The sequence below is a fragment of the Lissotriton vulgaris genome, chromosome 11 (genome assembly GCF_964263255.1).
Source record: "Lissotriton vulgaris chromosome 11, aLisVul1.2, whole genome shotgun sequence".
Lineage (NCBI taxonomy): Eukaryota > Metazoa > Chordata > Amphibia > Caudata > Salamandridae > Lissotriton > Lissotriton vulgaris.
This window is the reverse complement of record NC_141699.1, coordinates 1,050,043,570-1,050,063,909: the sequence shown is the minus strand read 5'-3', so window position 1 is coordinate 1,050,063,909 and position 20,340 is coordinate 1,050,043,570. Positions and strand designations below refer to the sequence as shown.

The 20,340-nt window shown below is 45.3% G+C and overlaps 1 protein-coding gene across 4 annotated transcripts in view; it reads left to right on the top strand.

Annotated features, from left to right (window-relative positions):
* FNDC3B (fibronectin type III domain containing 3B) overlaps positions 1 to 20,340 on the top strand; it is a 534,350-nt gene that overhangs the window by 142,697 nt on the left and 371,313 nt on the right. For 3 of the 4 annotated variants that reach the window (XM_086944392.1, XM_086944390.1, XM_086944391.1), the window contains exon 3: positions 11,927 to 12,002. In XM_086944392.1, coding sequence (XP_086800518.1) covers positions 11,927 to 12,002 — 76 coding nt within the window. Of the gene's footprint in view, positions 1 to 7,857; positions 8,361 to 11,926; positions 12,003 to 20,340 lie in introns of those variants that run through there. The other variant, XM_086944393.1, reaches the window with a different exon arrangement.

The following is a 20,340-nucleotide window of genomic DNA, read 5'->3' as shown; positions in this document are numbered from 1 at the left end:
TAAAAGGCCGCCCCCTAAATTGAAGTGGTAGGCGCCACTGACCTCATTAGGCACCGGCTGCTGGGCTCATTCTGCCCCGTTTCTCAAAGATGGTTTTGGGCAGATGTGCGCCATCTGTGTGCTGTGAGGGCCACAGCTGTGAGGTCATGGCGGACGCATACGCACTCGCGCAAAAAGATCATCACATGGGGACCCAATCAGGATGATGCGCTGCCCTGAAAATAGTAATTGTAATAATGCCAAAATGGTGAACAGGTAAAGTAACGAGTTAGTGTAAATGGATGAGGCTGCATAAATACATACATGAACTAGTGAAAAGACAAACAGATGCCTCTGTGCATATCCAATGTGTGTATATACACTAGCACGCACGCATGGCTTAACAAGCACACCCACGCTATAAGGAATGCAACTGCCATCGTGTCAGCCGCTGCACGTGAAAGTGAAAGCTAATTGGAAACCTGATCCAGAAGAGATGGCACCCTGCGCGCCGCTGCTCGCTCCCGAGACACCTAGGCCACGGGAGTGAAAGTTATGAGGAAAGGTGGGGCATGCACCTGTATTTGGCCATTTGCGTGCTTTCATTATTGATAGCCACAGGCAAAGGCCAATGGGATGTGTGGGAGGAGGCATCCCCACACGGAGAAGTCTCTTGGAAGTCTGAAGTGATTCCAAGAGGGCCCCCTCCTAGAGCAGCGCATGTGTGCTGCGCTGGGCGAGACCTAAAAAGACCTGATTGTGCTTGGGCACAACATTTTTCAAGGTTCCTAAAGGCAGGGTAGTAATATCTCTGCCTAAAAGCTGGCTTCTAAAGAATGCCACTAACAGCCGCACTTCAGTGTCCTAAATTCAGTGTTTGTCAATTCACCACTAGATAGTATATACAAGAAAAAGTTGTGAAAGGTCAGAAAGTACCTCACGTAAGCATCACCGAGGGAGCTTCTGGTAGGTACTCACCAGTTTACTCAAGTTTTTCTTCATTGGTGACTTTCATGACCGTGAAAAATGAAATCGGTGTCAAATATAGGCTTCGGAGGTGAAGAAAAGATAAGTAGTGAGATGTGAACAGATGCACATAAAATCTTTGTTTTGTGCTATCCCTCGAAGACCCTGTAGTGAGAAAAAGGTAAACTCGCTTCTCCAAGCTAAAATGAGTTGGAACTCACTGGAAAATAAGCCTGCTTTATTGGATGCTGTGAGCCCACTTAGGTTAAAAAAGAAACAAAATGTTGCGGACCACTTCGATTATGGAAAGGCCAACATGTTTCATTGCCAAATACCTTGTGGCAATTTCATCTGGGCTTGGGGCCAGTCTTCACCTCACTGATACTTCAATCTGAGCCTGGGGTGACTGACAAAGAGAGAAGAAAAGACAAAGACCATGCCAAACATTTACTGCTATTTGTCTCGCGGACATGTTCAACTACTGAAGGGTTGTTATTACTTATGGATTCATTGGCCTCCATAATGAAATTCATGGTCCACTGAGCTTCCAGGGTTTGGGCATCAGGACAAAGTGTTGTGCTTGCCATTTCAGTTGGCTTTGGTCTCTTGAGGCCTTTGATTGTGTCAGTTACGTTTGTGTTCCTCAATTGTGTTGTCTTTATTTCCTTGAAAGGTGACTGAAGGGATTGGCATCTCTACATGTAACTTTGCCTTCTGAGGCTCACCCTTGACAGATGTAGGTGGTTTCAGGAGTCATAGAAGTCAAGTATGAACTTCTGGGTCTTTAGCATGCTTTATCCAGATGGTAATCAAAATGAGATAGCTGTGTGTTCAGATCTCTTCTGACTTTTATGGCCAAGCCTTCTGAAGGTTTAATATTGTGTGTGAAAGTGTAGGTCACCAAGACGTGGGGTGCTGACACCTGTCACTTTGATGCAACGGTAGATCATACAGTGCGATACTGGGTGGAGAAAGACATCCCACAAGATGGAGAACTTTAGGGGCCTGAATACGAGTTTGTCAGATGGGTTACTCCATCACAAATATGACGGATACCCTGTCTGCCGTATTACGAGCTCCGTTACGTTCCATTGGATATAATAGAACTCGTAATATGGTGGATGGGATATCCGTCACGTTTGTGACGGAGTAACCCATCCGCCAAACATGTAATCAGGCCCTTAGTGTTTAAAGTTCTTAGCTAAATTGGTGTTACCTTGCTGGGTGAAGGCACAGGGGACACCCTTTAGTGCCTAGCCAGTATGCAGGCTAGAAATAAGTAGTTACCCCTGTGACATGCCAGTTGGTTTATGTACACACTAGGTTAAGGGATTTGAAGACCTTTTATCTGGAGCAATTGAAGGACTGTCATGAAAATAGTACCTGTAGTCTATCTCCTCAAACTAACTTTAACCATTTGAAGCATTTTACTTGTGATGAGTGTGGGTTACATGGCACTTTTTACAAGCATCCTTGGACCGGTTTCAAGGTTTCGCCCCTCATCAGCCGGGGCTAACTGTGCCACTGGATTCAATTGTGTGTCTTTTGCTTCCTTGCCCTAAGTGCACCGGGTATGCCCAGATGTGGGTCCCGGGCTCACTGTGCCACTGGATTCAAGCTATCCTGGTTGATGAGGGGGGAAACCCCAAAACCGGTCCTAGGATGCTTGTTTCCGGTCCAGGGAGGACCTGGCTTGGATGTTCAAATTGGACTGTTCCCATGAGGCACAGGGTCAAGACTGATTTGCATATGGCCAGGTCTAAACTGGTGTGGCATGGTGAGCAAATGAATGATGGATTTAACCCAGATCTCTTGACTGGGGGTGAATGTTTTGATTGGTTCTGCATTCCGTCCATCAATTGTGTGTCTTTTGCTCATACCTATGACAGCAGTGTTGGCATTGCGCTGAACGGGCTTGTTTTGTGCTCCATTAGGCGCTTGGGAGCCTGTGCCTGCTGGTCTCTCCGCCCAGCAACATAGCTGTGTTGGAGAGATGTCTGTGCGCATAATAGTTTGGCCGTCCTGAGAAGGATGGCCAAAAAGTCATGCGCACGGACAGCAGTGCCCACCGTTCCTCCTCCCCATGCTGCAGTGCTGTGGCCGTGCCTCCCACAACTCAGCTACAAGACGAAAATTAAAATTATGATCATTTTATTTTTAATTTGCCTCTGCGGGCAGGGGTGCGGCACTCCTCCTCTAGGGCGGAGGCGCCGCCGCTGGCCTGAGGTTGAGGTGATTGTAGGAAGGTACCTCCTGACTATGGTTGCCCCCAACTTTTTGCCCTGTGTTTTAGCTGGTTTTGGACATAGTCGACCTGGGACCCTGCCAATCAGGACCCCAGGCCTACTGCTCTCTCTTTAAAATGGATTCCATGTACCCTAGGTACATTTCCAATTGGTACTGGGCCACCCTATCAGACCCTGTAACTCAGGGCATGGGTGTACCCAGGGCTGCCAGGGGCTGCAGCATGTATTGTGCCACCCCTGGCTGGCCTCCTAAATTTGACACAACTGGCTGCATGATAGCTGGGGCAAAGTCGTGTAATCACCCTTTGCTGTAGGTGTAGTATACCTATACCTAACACTAAAATGGACACACAGATTCCTATCAGTCACTCCTATGGCAGGCCTTGACAATCCTGAAGGCAGAGTGCTTGGAATCGTGTGAGATGGTGCTCTGGCATGAGCTGAGCCTGTCTGCAGCTTGCGGAATCAAGTCCTAATAGCTGTTCCATGATAACGCATACCATATACTCTTAAGTGCATTATAATCCTCGCGGTTAAATGCTATCTTTGGTATTGCTTTATCAAAACATGTCGAGTAAGGTGTCATACGAATTGGAATACTAACCCCTCGCCAATTCTGGCGACGGGGTTAGCATTCCACCCTTCTAGAGGGACACGGCATGTATGTAACTGTGAACCCCGGTTAAAGTTAAGCGAAGCCTCAGCTCCACAAAATGGATGCTGCCACCACAGACACGAGTCTGACCCCCTGCAGCTGGGAGTCCTTCCAGTGAGGGGAGCCTGGACAAAGGGTTTCCTGTCAGGGGCGGTGCTAGCACCGTCCCAGACATGGTTTTGTGTATCCTGGGTAGGCAGGGCTTTTCAGGAAGGTGACTGCTGAGTGGCACCCCGGTGCTCACTACGCATAGGCCAGTCAGAACCAGTTCCAGGGGCACACCAGCCCCTGGCCTGGGGAAGTCCGGCATGGCAGAGGGGTGTAACCACCCCCCTCCTAGTCCCACCCATAGGCAGGACCTAGTCACCGGGTCAGCCCCCTTTTTTAGTATAAAGATGGGAGCGGGCCCCCTGTTCAAATTAGATCATCTTTGGAATCAAGACACGACTTTCTTCGAAAGGACTTCAAGATTTCTTCATCAAGATTCTCCCTTGTGGCTAAGGAGTAGTCACCCTGCATCCGCAGGCACCATCCTAAAGAACACTGCGGTCTGCTGCAAGTCCTTCATCACGAATCCGACGACCCAGCTCGACGAGACCCGACTTCCCTGGCACCTCTGACCTCTACTCACCTCTACAGCCAAGCTGAGAACCGTGAGTGCGACGAGACCTCGAGGGACCGACGATCGCCAAGACTGCACGACATCTTTACTGCCAGCCCACCGTGTCCTCCACGAGTGAGTGCTTTGGGGTCCGAGAAGCCCCGACCCTGCGCAGCTCCAGCACCCAAGATCAGCCTCCCTGCATCTCCACGATCTGCGTGGGGCCCTTCTGCTGTTTGCTGTGCACCGCGTTGTTTGGCTACTAGCCGGCTGGCTTGTGGCCTTCTGAACGACGCCCGATGACATCACTGCTGCTGGTCTGGTTGCTCCAGGCTGGCCCTTGCTTCCTTCTTGAAGAGAGGCACCCCGGACCCTCCTGGTCCACTCCAGACGCCATTTTAGGTCCACCGCGTGGGCTTGAATTTGCCAAGGCTTTGTTGCCCAATCCTGGTCCAGCGACGCCGACAGCTTCTATCTTCGTGGGACAGCTCGATCCTCCTTCCTGGTTGCCGACAACGCCTCCTGGTCCGTGAGATCTCCGAGCCCAGCGTCACCCACACGCCTTGTCGAGGTGGCTACCATCCGGTGCCCTCCTGGTGCCCACTGACTACTGGCTAGTAGTCTCGAACTTGGTCCCCTCTGCTTTCAGGTGTCATCTTCCATCGATCCAGGCTTGGATCCACCGAACTTTCTTCACTGGTCGCCTGCCAGCAACTTCTTTCTTCCAGGCTCCTGGTCCGTCAACGAGGATTCCCGACGTCTTTTGAGTCCTATGCAGCTGCAGCCCCTGGGCTAGGTAACTTCGGCATTTCGGTGCCCCAGCATAGCCTCACTATCCAAGGGTCAGGATCCACTTTCGTTTTCTCCCTACCAGGTCAGGTTCGCCCGAGAACACTAACTTTGCAAATTCTAGCTACCATAGACTTTGTCCCGCATCTCGCGTGAGAGTGCACACACTGCACCCGAGTCCCCTAGGCCTCCTATAAGTAATCTGAAGGTTCTATAGTCAAGTCCTAGCGATTCCTAAGCCTATTAGTACTGTACTTACCTGCTAGTAATTTCGCATTCCACTTTCAGAGTATATGGTTTTCCGTGCCCCTCGGGCATTTGTATATACTGTGCTAACTTAAGTATTTTCGTAAGAGTTTTGGTTTGTGCTTAGTACCCTGTCCTCATAAAGAGTACAGGGCTGTTGTGATCTTTAATAAATAACTGTTCATTTTCATAACACTTGTGTGGTGTCCTTTCACTTGGTGTTCAAGGGGTATATGTGGTATAACAGCTGGCTTAACACGCCCTCTCGAGTCTTTAGCCTTAGACTGCTCGTATCCACGCTACTAGGATAGCTGGTCTATAAGGTTGACTTACAACCAATCATCAATAAGGGTTGCTGGACTGATACATAGTGTTCACTAGAATAGTGAGCACTGCATATCAGGCCACCTTCTCACAGTGATCGCTTGCGTTTTTCAGTTACTACATTGACTTGGGCGGTGACTGAAGGATAAAAGACGTTGGCCTCAAACAGAATTATCCAGTTTATCCATTTTGTTTACAAGGCCTCCAACCACCATGGAGCCATAATTGGAGCCTGGCTTAGTATGGATGTGTGGCTATATGAAGGCGTTATGTAAGCTGTGTAAATGAAAATATTGGTGCCTCCATAAAATGAGGTATATTCATGTACGCTCCCAGCAGTGGAGATACAGGTCCAGTGCATATTTACATCCAGCAAATATAGCAACATATTCTCCCCATCATCAGTCTTTATCTGCTTTCTCCAAAGAACGAAGGTCGACCGAAGTACTACCCAGGCTGGCCAAACCGCACTGTCACTGAACTTGAGTTTTCTAGTGTCTGTCGACCGCTTGCCTCTTCCATTTTATTTTAGCACCATACTGTGAAACCTCAGTTCTTCAAACATCTGGCATATTTGTTAATGGCGGTACAGTCAAAGCACTAACTTACTTTATATCTTAATGTAAGTTTTTCAAAAGTATCTGCCGTATCTAAATATGAAAAATGGGATCAAGACAAGAAGGAAATTGACACCTTCTTCCCGGGCTGTGGCTCGTGTCCGACATAGTGATTCTTTCATAATATGGCAACCACTGTCAAAGATGGTGGTAGTTCCGACTCCAGTCTTCTATCCTCCTGCTACTTTCTAACCCAATCGAAGAACTGGTCACCAGATTGAGAGCTGCGATGAGGTGTTTGGTGGGTGCCTGAAAGTGACGGCGTGTCTTCAGCTCGGGGTTGATGGTGCTCCCGTCTCGCCACCCTCCCAAGGGAAAAACAAATCCTCTGGAACTCACCCCGCCTTCTCACACAGATTTGTACCACTGAGTGGGAGGGAGGGGGAAGTTTCCCAAAGTTCTCAGTCAAGAGTGGGTGGGATATTGTCTCCAGCGGGCCGCCCATTGTTGAACAATCAATCGGATTTGTAGCGCGCGGCTGCATCACCCGTGTGGGTCTTGAGGCGCTGGGAGAAACAATCTGCTGGTTCTCCTATTGGTTGAACATCCAGATCTTGAGGTCCGTCCTGAACTACTGGAGAAATGGTGATGTTCTGAGGTGCAGGGGGAGGTTGTTCCAGGTCTTAGCTGCCAGTTGGGAGAAGGATAGCGTGTGTCTTGCTGCGCGGACAGGCCGATCCATCGACCCGCCTCATGGTCCAGGCAGATCTTCCTGTCGGTTGTTCTTCTGCCAGGTTACTGCCTCCCTGCTGCACTCAACCGATAGTCCTCAAAGTGAGGTGGTTGTTGTGTTTCCTGGCTGGAGAACAGAAGGGAGGACTGCCCCCCCCCCCCCCCCCCCTTCCCCAGGAACTCTGGATGCAGCCCAAAATTCCCTGGATGATGTAATCACAGTGATGCAGGGCATTTGATGATAAGGAAGTCAGTTCTGACTCATACCTACCATCTGTGAACATCCGCCCCTGGTTCGAAGAATGTTACATATGACCCCATTGGTGCAACCTCTATTAATCACTGCTAGGTGCACACAGAAACAGTGACGTAGGCTTCAAGGCCGTACATATGCCTTGAAACAGTTGCAAGTTCAATAAACCCCGACATATCAGCTTTCAACCTGCCGAGAAAAACAAACCTGCCTGCCAGCAATGTATTATGGACTGTATGTCTGGAAAAGGCGAACCAACGCTCGACTTTTAAACATGAAAAAAATATTTTGTGCATATCATTCAATCAGTTGGTTTAAAGTGCAGTATTTTGTGCAATTTTTGCTTCCTGGGGGTCTCTCGGCATCATAAATCGTTCGCGGCGGAACACCACCTGGAGTTGGAGAAAAAAAATCTGCGTGACAGCCCATCCTGCCTCTGTATATGGATGCACACTCATGCGTACATCGCAGGAGCCGCTTTGCAGCAAAAAAAAAAGAGGAAAAAAAAAAGGTGAAGTGCGCTGAGTCACTCTCCCAGAAGCGTGCGTGTTGCCGTCTCACTCATGTCGGTTGTCAGGGAAGAGTCACCGGCGAGGCGGCAAGAGCCCCCCACAGGCCAGACAGGGACCAGTCGTCCGCCGATGATACACCAGCGGTCCTCCGGCGAGGCGGACACCCGAGGATGCTGCGGAGCGGTGGCGGGGCTCGTTAGGGGACGCTGACCGCCCGGATGCCGGAGCCCGCTGGACGTCTGGGGTGGACGACTAGATTGCAATCTGGTTACCACAGCAACTCGGCGCAGCGGAGGAAGTAAAACCAGGGATGCAGGCTGGACTCGGGATGCTGCCGCGCGGACCCTCTCTCCATCCTTCTCGGCGCTGAGGCGAGGCGAGGCGGGGCGGCCCGGGCGCACCTGTGGATTTCCAGCAGCACAAGGCCCCATGCACAAGTTTCAGTTTCCATTTCTGACAGCCTCCCACCCGCGCCTCAAATGTTTTCCTACAATACTATGGTAAGCAGGTGGGAAAAAGGAAAGTGAAACTGCAGCAGTTTCTATTCCGGAAGCAAGCGTGGCACTTGCTTGTCGCGGATTAGACCGGCTTCTTGTGCGGTTTTTGTGGCCTGCTTGGAGAAGGCGGGGGCTCTGGTGGTGGCTGCGCGCCTTAGGCCCACGCTGAACGTCAGCAGTTCTTCTAAGCGTGAAAAATGCCCCGGCTTGCACCGCTATGCGCGCCTTGGTTCCCAGCCGCCCCTGTCTCGCTCGCCAGAACGACTTTTCCTGCGATCTAGTTCATAAACGCTAGAATAGTTAACTGCAGAAAATAAGTGGCCGTTTTATAGCACAGGAAACGTGGCTGTCCAGGAATAACTTTGCAAGTATGTGCATGGGTGGGGCGATGGGTAGCCTGAGGACATCGTATCCACTCCCCCCCCCCCCCCGCCCTCTTCCCTCTGCCTCTATCCAAGTGTTGTTTGGCAGAGGTTTGCCTTGCTTGCTGCTGATTGTGCATAGATTTCCCAACCATGTGAAGGGGGAAGCTGTACGCACTGCCTTAACACAAAAATTAAGGCTTGTTTGTATTTTCCTCCGGGGAGCATTTTTTATTTTTTGGTTTTAGTGAGACCACCATTCCTGTTCTACGCTTATAAAGCAAGACGTGCATTAAAGTAGTTGTCACAAGCCTTCAGTAATCTAACATCTTTCGGTTTAATGCAGTGAAGTTTCTTGTTGTCACTAGCTATTGCTGACAAATGTCTGTCTTTTGATGTATGCAGCATTATTTCTGTGCTTTTGAGGTACTTGCCTACACTGGAAGTCTTTCAGGCGTGTCACCAAGGAAAGTGATGCATCAGTCCTGGCCTTTTATTTGGCAGTCAAATGCATTCTGGTAGTTGTAGTGTTGGGACCCTTTAATGCAAGAAACTGGACTAAAATAACAAATCACATGCCTTTCAAAAGGCCATCCCATGGCATTTAACATTCAGCAACTGCTCAGATGGCGGCATCTGTCTAACTCACCAGACAGGCCTTTTGAGGCCGACAACTTTTATAGTTTACGAAAAGTATATATATATATATATAATATTCTTAGTGATTGGGGCTTTCAGCCAGTCATCCATTGATCTATTATTGTCTAATTTACATTCATCTTTGGCCATGTAGAGCATACGTCTTGGAGCAGAGGGACAGCCACATTTTAGCCAGTCACTGTCTTCACTGTGAGTCCATCATCCCCTTTTGTATCGCTTTGTTCGCCCTAAATTGGCAGGGTATGCTCAGACGTGAGTCCCTTGCTCACTTGGCCACTGGATTCAAGATAGCCTGGCTGATGAGGATTATGAATCCGAAACCGGTCCCAGGATGCTTGTTTCCGGTCCAGGGAAGACATGGCTTGGCAGTTCGGGCTGGACTGTTCCCATGAGGCACAGGGTCAGACTGATTTGCATATGGCCGTGTTTGAACTGGGGTGGCTGAGTGAGCTAAAGAATTGTGATGGATTAAACCCAGATCAGTTGACTGGGGTGAGTGCTTGATTTGCTCAAACGCTCCGTCCATCATCCCCTTTTGTATGGCTTTGTTCACTGAGAGTGACGGCATTCTGCCCTTTAGTAAGGATCACCTCCAGGCACTCACAGTTGTTCCCTTAAGAGCCAGGATATATTACGGCAATGTTGTGTGCATTTTGAGGCCCAAAAATGTTCACTGTTAGCCAAAGTTGGTTTTAAGATTGGCAAGGTTCCGCCAGCTTCCTCAACAACAGATATTTGCAAAAACTATTACAAAACAATACAAGCATTGTCATAAGGAGAAAGGGAGGCAGCTAAGGCCTATAGGTCTTGCGAATTCTTGTTTCTAAGTAGGACCAGTAGGAAAAAGTTCATTGTAAGAGAAACTTCAACACTGTCCAACAATATTTGGGTCTTTTTTGTTAGGCTGGTAAAACGCGCCAATTTTGACACTTAAAAATGTGCCCTGATAAATGTTTTTGTTCAGCAAACTTTATTATATTTGAACTAAACTGTTTTTAAAAAAAAATATTTTTACTAAGCAGATTTGAAGGGTAATCAATAATACACAGAGATAATATTTATTTTGTCAACAATATAGATATAAAATTGGAGCATTGGGTTCATATGGACATTAATCTAGATTACAGATTACTAAAGGCGGCTGGAAATTGAACCAAACAGTTGATAGGACATCTCTATGGTGATTGTTTGACATATTTTGGTTGAGACTTAGTTTTACAAACCTGCAAGGTCTATATTGAAGGTTTGGTGCTGAGGGGTGTTTTATAAACTCAGTAAAGTATCTTAACTAAAAAAAAAAAACATTGCCCACTTACTATGTAGAAACACGTGCGGATAACAAATCTGTGTGCGCTTGTGCATCACTGTAAAGCTAGTGATTCCGCAAGGGCTAGTTGTGTTTGGGTAGGTCCTGACTAGCGACTGACCGACTTGGCGTTACACGTCCTTTCAGCAGCACAGGCCTGCTGGGGAATCTTCATCAGCACTTTTTTGCACCTCTATACACCAACAAGCTATAGGTTTTTTATAAATCGATTCCCGAAAAATTGATTCACTGTCAGTTTATTGGTGAATTTGCAAAACCCTTGTGCATGCAAGCCAAATCTGTCATTGTTTATCCCAGAATTTTACTGAATTATAATTAGGGGTCCCGGTTTTATGGTCTTTTTTTTTTTTTAACTTTTCTGTCTATATTTATCCATATTTATTGTTTGGGCATTTTATCTGTATTTATGCATATTTCTTTTATGTTTTGCTTATAAATATAGTTGTAAAACTATACATTTCCATATTTATTTAAATGATAGACAAGCACTCGTACTTTGATTTCTGTCGTATTTTAGCTATTTAAGTTGCCAAATATTACATAGCAGTATATCCACTGGCTAATATTAGCATTATACCACAAATGTATGTTGATACATGCAGTTATTTAAAGAAATTTCATCCTGTTTTTTAATTTCCCATGCTGTTCATCTGCTCAGCTGTTGGGCTATAATTCATAAAAGACAACACGAAGAGTCACTTAACCCCTTGTATGCTCACGACGGAGCCGCTCCGTCATGAGCCGCGGTTGCGCTGTGCTCATGACGGAGCGGTTCCGTCATGGCCCTGCCGCCGCTCCTGCGCGGCGCGTTCTATTAAGCGGGCGGGGCCATGACAGAACCGCTCCGTCATGAGCACAGCGCAACCGCGGCTCATGACGGAGCGGCTCCGTCACGAGCATACGAGCACCGCTCGCCCCCCCCTAGCGCTGCGGCGGAATTGCCGCCGCAGCGAAGGGGTTAAAAGGATCACATTTTCTGTATTTATCGACTTTTAAAAATAAATGCAGACAGAAAACACATTGTTTTCTGTCTGTATTTGTCTGTAAAAATCCGTAAAAACGGAAAACAGGGAGCTATAATTATGATCTGCCTTTCGGCTTGATCTAGGCACTCTACTATGATGCATTGTCTTAAATGATAAACTTTGCATTTTTTTGATAGTGTTTCTGAACTGTATGTACATCTGTGAGAAATTTGATTTGTTTGTACTGTTTGGCAGGTCATTCTGGTGCAAGTTAATCCAGGCGAAACCTTTACAATAAGGGCCGACGATGGGACGCTGCAGTGCATACAAGGTAAAGACATCGGAGTATTTTTTTTAAAAAAAATGTTGTTTATTTATATTTTTATTCATGTATTTATTTTATGGTCCTATAAAGCAAGCACACTTGCACTCACAGACCTTTAGATTCTTTGCATTCACCAGTACCATACATTTAACCGTTCAGTATCAAAAAGCAATGACACCGTACTTTCAGTATGGTGAGTTGTTTACTCTTATGGTTAAGAAGATTAGCTACAACAAGATGAAGGGAAAGAAGGGGGCGGGAGGAGGAAAACAAAGGGGATGTTGCATAACTACGACTTTTCGAGGAAGAACTGAAATAAGATGGGGTTCAGATGATTTTGACTGGGGGTGAGTTCCAGGCTCATGTTATTGCCCCTGAAAGGGATCGGTTCTGGACGAACAATGTTCTGAATGTAGGGACTTAAGTTCTCAGGTCTGTCTACTGCAGAGGTTCTTCGGCATCCTGAGATGGGCAGCATAGCAGAAAGTTAAGAGTGGGTTTTTGAGTTTATTGCATTGTAACGTAGATAGCATCATTTGAAAATGGGCCTCCCTTTTGAAGGTTTCCAGGGTATTTCGACCAGTATAGGTAAAATGTGGTCATTTTCTCGATGCGTTCACTTGTCTGGCAGCACAATGCGTGACTTCCTTCGGTGTGGCCAGGTGTGATTGTGGACCAGTAGCTAAGACAGAGAGGCTGCAGAATAGCCTACAAATAACTAAGAATTTACTAAATGTTTCGAATGATTTTTGGGGTTGAGGTCTTTTTTTTCTCTTTTTTTTTTAAAGGTAGTGGTTGGAAACAATTGCATCCTTGTCAGTGTTGTTTGTGTTATGAATTACGTTGTTAATGAAACTGTAAGAAAATACACCTTTTTGTATGGTCATCCCTATTTTCTGGCAGAATTTGATGGCTGTTTTAGACTCTGCCCACTGGAGAACTCATGTCCAGTCAACCGTGTATTTGCTCTGACCGCTAAAACATGATGAAATTGGCTAATCACTGATTGTAATACTAACTTTCTCTTAAGACCATAGTATAGCTTTACCTGCCTGAACTGTGAGGGGGCTCATTAACATTATCCTATGCAAACACACAACCTGTGCTCCGCCTCGGAAGAGATGCAAAATTTCTCCCAGGAGCATACAATAGGCTGACCTGAACAGGCAGAGATGACTACCCAGCTGGGAGAGTTGTGGCGCAGCAGCCAGGGCAGCTGACTCTGGAGCGCAGGGCTCACGGTTCGATCCCTGGCGCCATCAGCAGCTCAGCTCAGTACCACGTGACTCTGGGCAATAGCTCACCTAATCTCTCTGATGGCCCCCAACGCCTTGAGATCCTTAGAGGCGAGTAGTTTGCGCTTTACAAATACTGGATTTATTTATTTAGCGCTCAATAGCATTTACAGAGTTGGGACTGTGCCTGAACGGTTGATACCTCAGTGTCAATTCCTGCATGACATGTCTGAAGCACATGTAAACATTTTGCGACCTTCAAAGGAAGCAAACAGTATGCCAAGACAATTCCTGTGTACTCCTGGTCTGGTTGCTGAAGGACCCTGCTTTTGTCCTACCAGTCTTCTGTCTCGGGGTTTGTTGTCCGTACATAGCTTAGATTTTAGTGTAAATTGTGGTTGAATGCAGGTGATTTCTATAGTCCACTCCTTACATACTCGCAGCCCTCTGAGTCCAAGTATAATGTGGCCAAAGACTTTCGCAATCTTGAAAATGCTTATGCACACGGCATTTTGGACCTGTTTGCAGTAAAGCAAACGGGAACTACTGAAAAGTCGGTAGGGTTACCGCCGGGAATTTTTACCTCATTGGTTAGGGAGTGTTCAGTAGCCACCCCAGCCACTAGCTAGTGCCAGGCATAACTATGACAGCCATGGCACCTTCTGGAAACACTTTCTGTACTCGAGGGAGAATAGAAAAGGGACTGCACCTGCTGTTGAGACCTGTGCAGGTCTGGATCTGCTCCCACTTGTACCCAGGGCTGTGAAATGGTCTCTAATGTTCAGTTAGCTGACTTTCTGTGTGGCTACAGGGACGCAACATGCTGAAAACGACCATTTTCTTAAAGTTTCCAGCTGACCAACTGGAATCAGACCTGGAGTGGACACTGCCATTGGCCTCTTCCTGACACTCTGTGAGTCACTTAAGTGCCTCCCAGGTCTTCCTAGAGACCTTAGTAGTATCCTCCTGTGGCTGTTTGGGCGCAAGAACAACGTTTTGAAACTTTTGAAAACTTCTCCTCCAGACTAGTGGGACTTACATTATTTTTTTAACTTATTAACATACAGACCTTCTCCAGCACCAATCCAATTGATGTATCCGACCAAAATGTCATCATGGTCAGCCTGAAGAATTCGCACCTTTGTCTCGGTTTACCACAACCATTGACTATCTATCATTGGTTCTTTACACTTTCTTGGCACTTTTTCCTTTTAAGTGTTTAGAAATTCATATCTCCCCGTTATATGATTTTTGTCATTTTGGTTTCATTTTGTTTATTAATTTGTTCTCTCTTTTTATAAATTGGCATGGTATTTATTTTTTATTGTGTTTGATTTCGACCTTTTAGGTGTGATGGAACTTCAAAATGCTTTACACGTTTCCTCTAGGTTAACTCTGATAGCATTTCTACCTTTGTTCTTCACATGAAATAAGGTCAAAGACACATGTTCTCATGAACTCATCTAGAGTTGATTGGCAAGGCCGTTCGGATTTCACAGCGGTAGTGTGAACTTGTGTTTATTAAGTGTGTTTAAGGTGTGATGATTAGGTTTATAAAATGAACACAATACAGATTTCATGATGGCCAGTGAAGTCCTGGCTCATGGTGATAATTATATAGATCACATGATAAACGGGTCCTGCTGCTGCCGGTTGATTATGTTTAATGGTAGCATGTCAGCACATGTATGGACTAGATAATGACTAGGATTGAACCCCATTTATATTACTTAATTACATTTGTTGGGCCAGTGTCAGATGAGTGCAATTTCATGACTTTGATACAGTTTACTGATCTCTCTGGTCTGTTTTTCCACCCCAGTCATGACATTATTTTGCATCCCGGAGTGTGAACTTTATAAATGATACAAGGGTTTTTCACACTTTCAAATTTTTTTTGCACTTCTTCTTAGTAAATTGTGCACACTTCTATGGCTTATGTTGGTGACATTTTCTCCTATCTCTGTAGTTAGTACAGTAGTTAAATGGATTATGGATTTTCATTCTGTGCAGTGCACTTGCTTCTAAGTATTAACATTTTAATACATTTTCATTATAAGTTAGGTTTGCATATTTCACCTATGGCCAGCAGGGCATTTCCCTGGTGGGCCGCCAGGGTTGGGGTCCAGTTCTGGGCCCCAGGGGGGCCGTTTTTGTTACACTGTCGTGTTTGCAGTATAGCTGCAATGTCGGCCGCTGTAACTAAATTGTCCGCACCCGGCCCGGGCAAACATCTCTGCCGCTCCCCGAACGGGGGGCTGGCCGAGCACTTTGCCAGGGCCGGTTTTGGTTCCCAGTCCGGCCCTGATGGCCAGCAGTAGGTCAGTTGACTCCTGTTGAGTAGGACTTGTATTACACCATACAGCTGATGATGCCGAAGACAAGCGGAACAGCCAAGAACTTATATTACTTATAAATCTTTTCTTGGTCTCATTGTTTCCAGTGACACCAGGAAGCACATTCTATAGCTTGGTACTCTGTCTTTATTTGAGTAATTGATGTGATTTTCCACTGATATTTCTCATCGAGAAAGACACCCAGGGATTTCACGGATTTGCATCGTTTGCCATTAAATCCCCCAGTCTCATCACTTGATAATCTTGTCCCTGTTAGAAGACTCCTACTGTTTCCCCTGTCTCCATTAGCTCTGCTGTATTGTTTTTTCAGAGCCAACCAGCTATCATGTAGCCTTCTTTTCCTCTTTGATTTTCTTAAGGCAGCTGTTGTGTTATGTTATGGTATGTCCTATAATCTTCTGCAGTTTTCCCTCTGAATGACAGTGCCATCTGGGTATCTCTAGCATGTAGGTGAAACCCCACACCACATTTTATTTGTTGCAGTTTTATATAGTGTGAACTTGGTTAGCACATTTGTTATGAGAACCCGATTACATTATTCAAGGACAGAGCTTTTATTTTTTAGGCATAGGGTGATTAAGTGATTCGTCCAGAATCCGAGGAAGTTGAGCCGACACCTAGACTCGAACTAGGTTCCCCAGTTTCAAGGGTGGCAACTCGGGCCATTAGGCCATATCTCCTAAAAATAGATCACAAAAGGGTTTCATGTTTGTTGAGAAGGAGACTTTCCATAGGGGCGAGCCCTCAACCTCACATGCTTTAATTCTGCTGAAACATCGCCCTCACCAACCTGTACAAGTTGGTTTGTGGCCACAGTCTGCATGCGTCTAATGTTGATGTGTGGCCCGCTGCTAATTGCCTGCATAGTTCTGTAGGTGACCGCCTTCACAAAGAGCATGAAACGCGTCTTTAATCGTTAACCCGCTGTAGGTGGTGTCTTTCTTTTTAGTTTGACAAAGTCTTGTTGAAGTGATGCTTCCTTTGTAATGTGATATTATTTTGAGCTCTTGTTTGAAATCATTGACGTTAATGAGGCTTCCGCAGGCAGAGTTACCCAAGCAAGCTTCATGCATGTACCTTTCATGGGGGCATGTCGGTCTGTGGGTCCTTGATCAATGGCATTACAGGATCTATCCCTGCTCAGGGGAAATTATGAAACTGCATTCAGCAGTGGATGCAGTTTTCTAAAAAAAAATCCCACGTGTCGCGTCTCTGAAATTGTTTAGTGTTTGCGTTACATAATACGCTGGTACTGTTTTAATAGTCAATATTTAGCTAACTGTTTCTTTATTGTGTTTCATGATTCGGCTTGGGCATAGCTGTTGTTTGCCTTGATGAGACCAGAGTGGGACCTCCCCACCATTGTCTGTAGAGAGTGTGACCTGCTCCTTTATTGCCCATGCTTGACTCCTGCCTGTAGTTGATTGTTTTCGTTCAGGTTGCTGTAAGTAATCAGTTGTTTGTGCGTCCAACTCGTCCACCATTTGTCGGTCTTCAATTTCATATAAACCTACATCCCATTGTTTACACGGATGACCTCTCTTAGCATCTCTCGATTTTTTTTTTTTTTTTTTGGCTCATTAATTGGGGAGAGGATGTACCTTGCGGCTAGAGCGGTCGACGTTGAAGCTGGGGAACTGGGTTCGAGTCTCGGCAACAACGCTCAACATCCTGTGATTCTGGGCAAATCACTTAATCTCCAAGTGACTAACAAAAATAAATGTTCCCTCATGTAACGAAACTGGTGCTATGTAAAGTGCTCTGATACCCGATATCTTTGGATCTTGTTCACGCTATATAAAGCTATAAAAACAAAAACAAAAAAAACACTTGTACAGCACTAGTGCGGCATTGGAGGAGACCCTTGGTCCACCAGGGTGAAACTTTCCAACTTCTCCATCACTCACCAGAGCCTGATTCAGCTCTACGGAAGCATGCGCACAGCATGTCACTTAAAGCACATAGTATTGTTGAAGAACACCACAGTTCTTTTCCTTGGGGTTCTTGATTTGAATATATGAAATCAGCAATAATTGTTTTTGTGGTACCCCCTAATTTTTATGTAGATTGTTATTGCATCCTCATTCCCATGGCTTGGGGTGCCTAATAAAAGGAACTGGCTCCAACGAGGTTAAAGTTTTGTGGTATTTAATGTTATATTATTTTATATGTTATTTTCTATTTCATGGCTTTCAATAAAGAGGTTCTACACCCCAAAGAGTGGCAAAGCACTTTGCAGCAAAATAGAGATAAATAGGCTAACACCCTGTCCAACATCAGCAGGTGCAAGAGATGTAACACAGTTTGTAAAATATGTTTGACTGGTGGGAGCTCAGACAACTGTGGTCTGAATTAAGACAACATTTAAAAGATATAAGTATTTCAAGTTGGCGACCCCTGAATATTTGTAGAGAACGACTCAGTACACTATTATGGTATTTACGAAATATGCATTTATAATAAGTTTGTACCTAAAGAAGGCATGGAGCTCTTTGAACTTCCTCGAGTTGGCAAATATTTCCCATATTGTGTCTACTTGTGCTGCAACTGACCACTTCTATACATTTGAGGTCCGCATCAATCGAATAGCAGGACAAAAGAGGAAGTTTATGTCATGGGCGGGATAGGTCGATGGAATGCACAAAGTGAGTGATTCTGTCTTCCTAAAGGGGAAAATGCTATGGGCAGGGCCGGACTGGCCGCTGCGGGCACCGGGCAATCGCCCGGTGCGCCGCAAGGGTGGGGGCCGGTTTTGGGCCCCTGGGGGCCGTTTTTGTTACAGAGCCGTTTTTGCAGCATAGCTGCAAAATCGGCCCTATAACAAATTCGGCCAAGCTCGGTCGCACCTCCAACCTCCCCCCAGGGGGTCCGGCCGAGCACTTTGCCCGGGCTGGTTTTGGTTCCCAGTCCGGCCCTGGCTATGGGAATAAAATGAATGCAGAACACACGGATGTCTTATCAGAGTTCTTGAACTGAGTTCTTAGTTCATCACTATATACTCTTTAGATTTTTCCATCCAATTTGATTCCTGTGCACGTAGGCAGTGTACAGCTTTTGAGATGAGCTGCTGAGTGAGCACTTGCGTGTTGCCATAAGCAGTAAGTGTAACTCAACTACTGTACTTTATAAGGAGTCTTACATCTGGCCATCTACTGGCCATGTCCAGGTGGGTGTTGACAGTTTGATACATCAATTACCTCCCTTAGAACTTTTATTAGGTCGAGCCTGGGCAGCGCATGCGCTGCTCTGCGAGGTATGCTGTATTGGAGTATAGACCTGAAGCTCCGTCCATTCTCCACGCAACTTTTCAATTGGCTCCAGTTACTGTCCTTCCTAAATGTTATCTTTTGATTTGTGAATAGGCTTAGTAGTCCCTTCTTAATGCCGCCATGTCTGCATTTGTACCCATTAGGACTGTACCTTTTACTTGTGTAGTTACACAGTATGGTTATTTAGTCTGTGAGAACTATTTTCTTAATTTTTGTTTTGTCCTACTTCAGACACGACGTGCTTTCCTGCAACATCCGTGCGGCTTCCTTTCTTTATTTTTCCAGTGCGGTCTGCTTTGAATAGAGTGCTGTGCTCCTTTCTTTCTTTAATAAATGCTTTAAAAAAAAAAGGAGTAAAGCGCCCCATGCTGCGCTTTCACTTTAATATCAGCCAGGCACCTTTCTTTACACCAGCCACGTCTAAAGAAATGGGCTTTGTCGACATTAAAGTGAAAGCAGGACATGGGGCACTTTTACAAAAAAAAATATTTGTTTGTCAAGTTGACAAAAAAAAAATATTTGTCAAGTTGACAAATAAATACTTTTTTGTTTAAAAATTTTAACTAAAATGTCGGCCACGCCAATTTCTTGCTTCCGTTTCATCGTGCATCATCTAAATGAAGCTTCCTGGATACGGATGAGGAAAGGCGCTTGTTGATTATTTATACATAAGCGTGGGCAGTTATCAACCTGGCTTCATCTTCACGAGATTGCGGGAATGCTGATTAAATTGTAGAATTGAGCAATCTGGCTAGGAAAAGGTGTTTGCAAAGACTGGTATGAGATAACATCCGTATTGACTGATAGTCTTTACCCGCATGCTCAATGATCTTCAGTTTTGGTTTGATCGCTGTGTCAGTGTTGTTGTTCACGGCAACTATCACACGCATGAAACAATAATTTTGTTGTTTCATCATGTATATTTATGAGAGAAAAAGACTGAACATTTTTTATTGAAAACTTTTAACTGAAAGTTGCCCCTTTTTGCTACTCTTTGCATTGAAATTGTCATTTCTTTGTGAACTATGTGGTTGAAACTAAATAATCAAAAATAGATTTTCAGTGAAACATCCCCCATTTTTGTAATCAACTGGTTGAATGTTTTTCAAAAATATTATTTATGTAAATTATTTTGAAATCTATAGCCTTCAATAAATTCTACTCCTAACCTTTGTTCCTATCCCAAAACCTAAACAAACGTAAACTTTGTACTAGACAGTGTTACTTTACTTCATCCTACTATGGTTGTTAATCTGACCCTAATTTGATAAAGGATATTTCACATAGAGGTATTACTCTGATTTGTTTTCTTCAGCTAAATGAATTTTTAAATAATTTTTAATTTTAAATTAAATGTTTTTAATCAAATGTTGCCATTAAAATATATTCTCTCTAAATATACTTGGATGAAAAGAGGCTCTTTTATGGCTTACTCTTCCCGTACATTTAAATTGTTGTGGGATTAGTGGTACCGGGCTCGGCT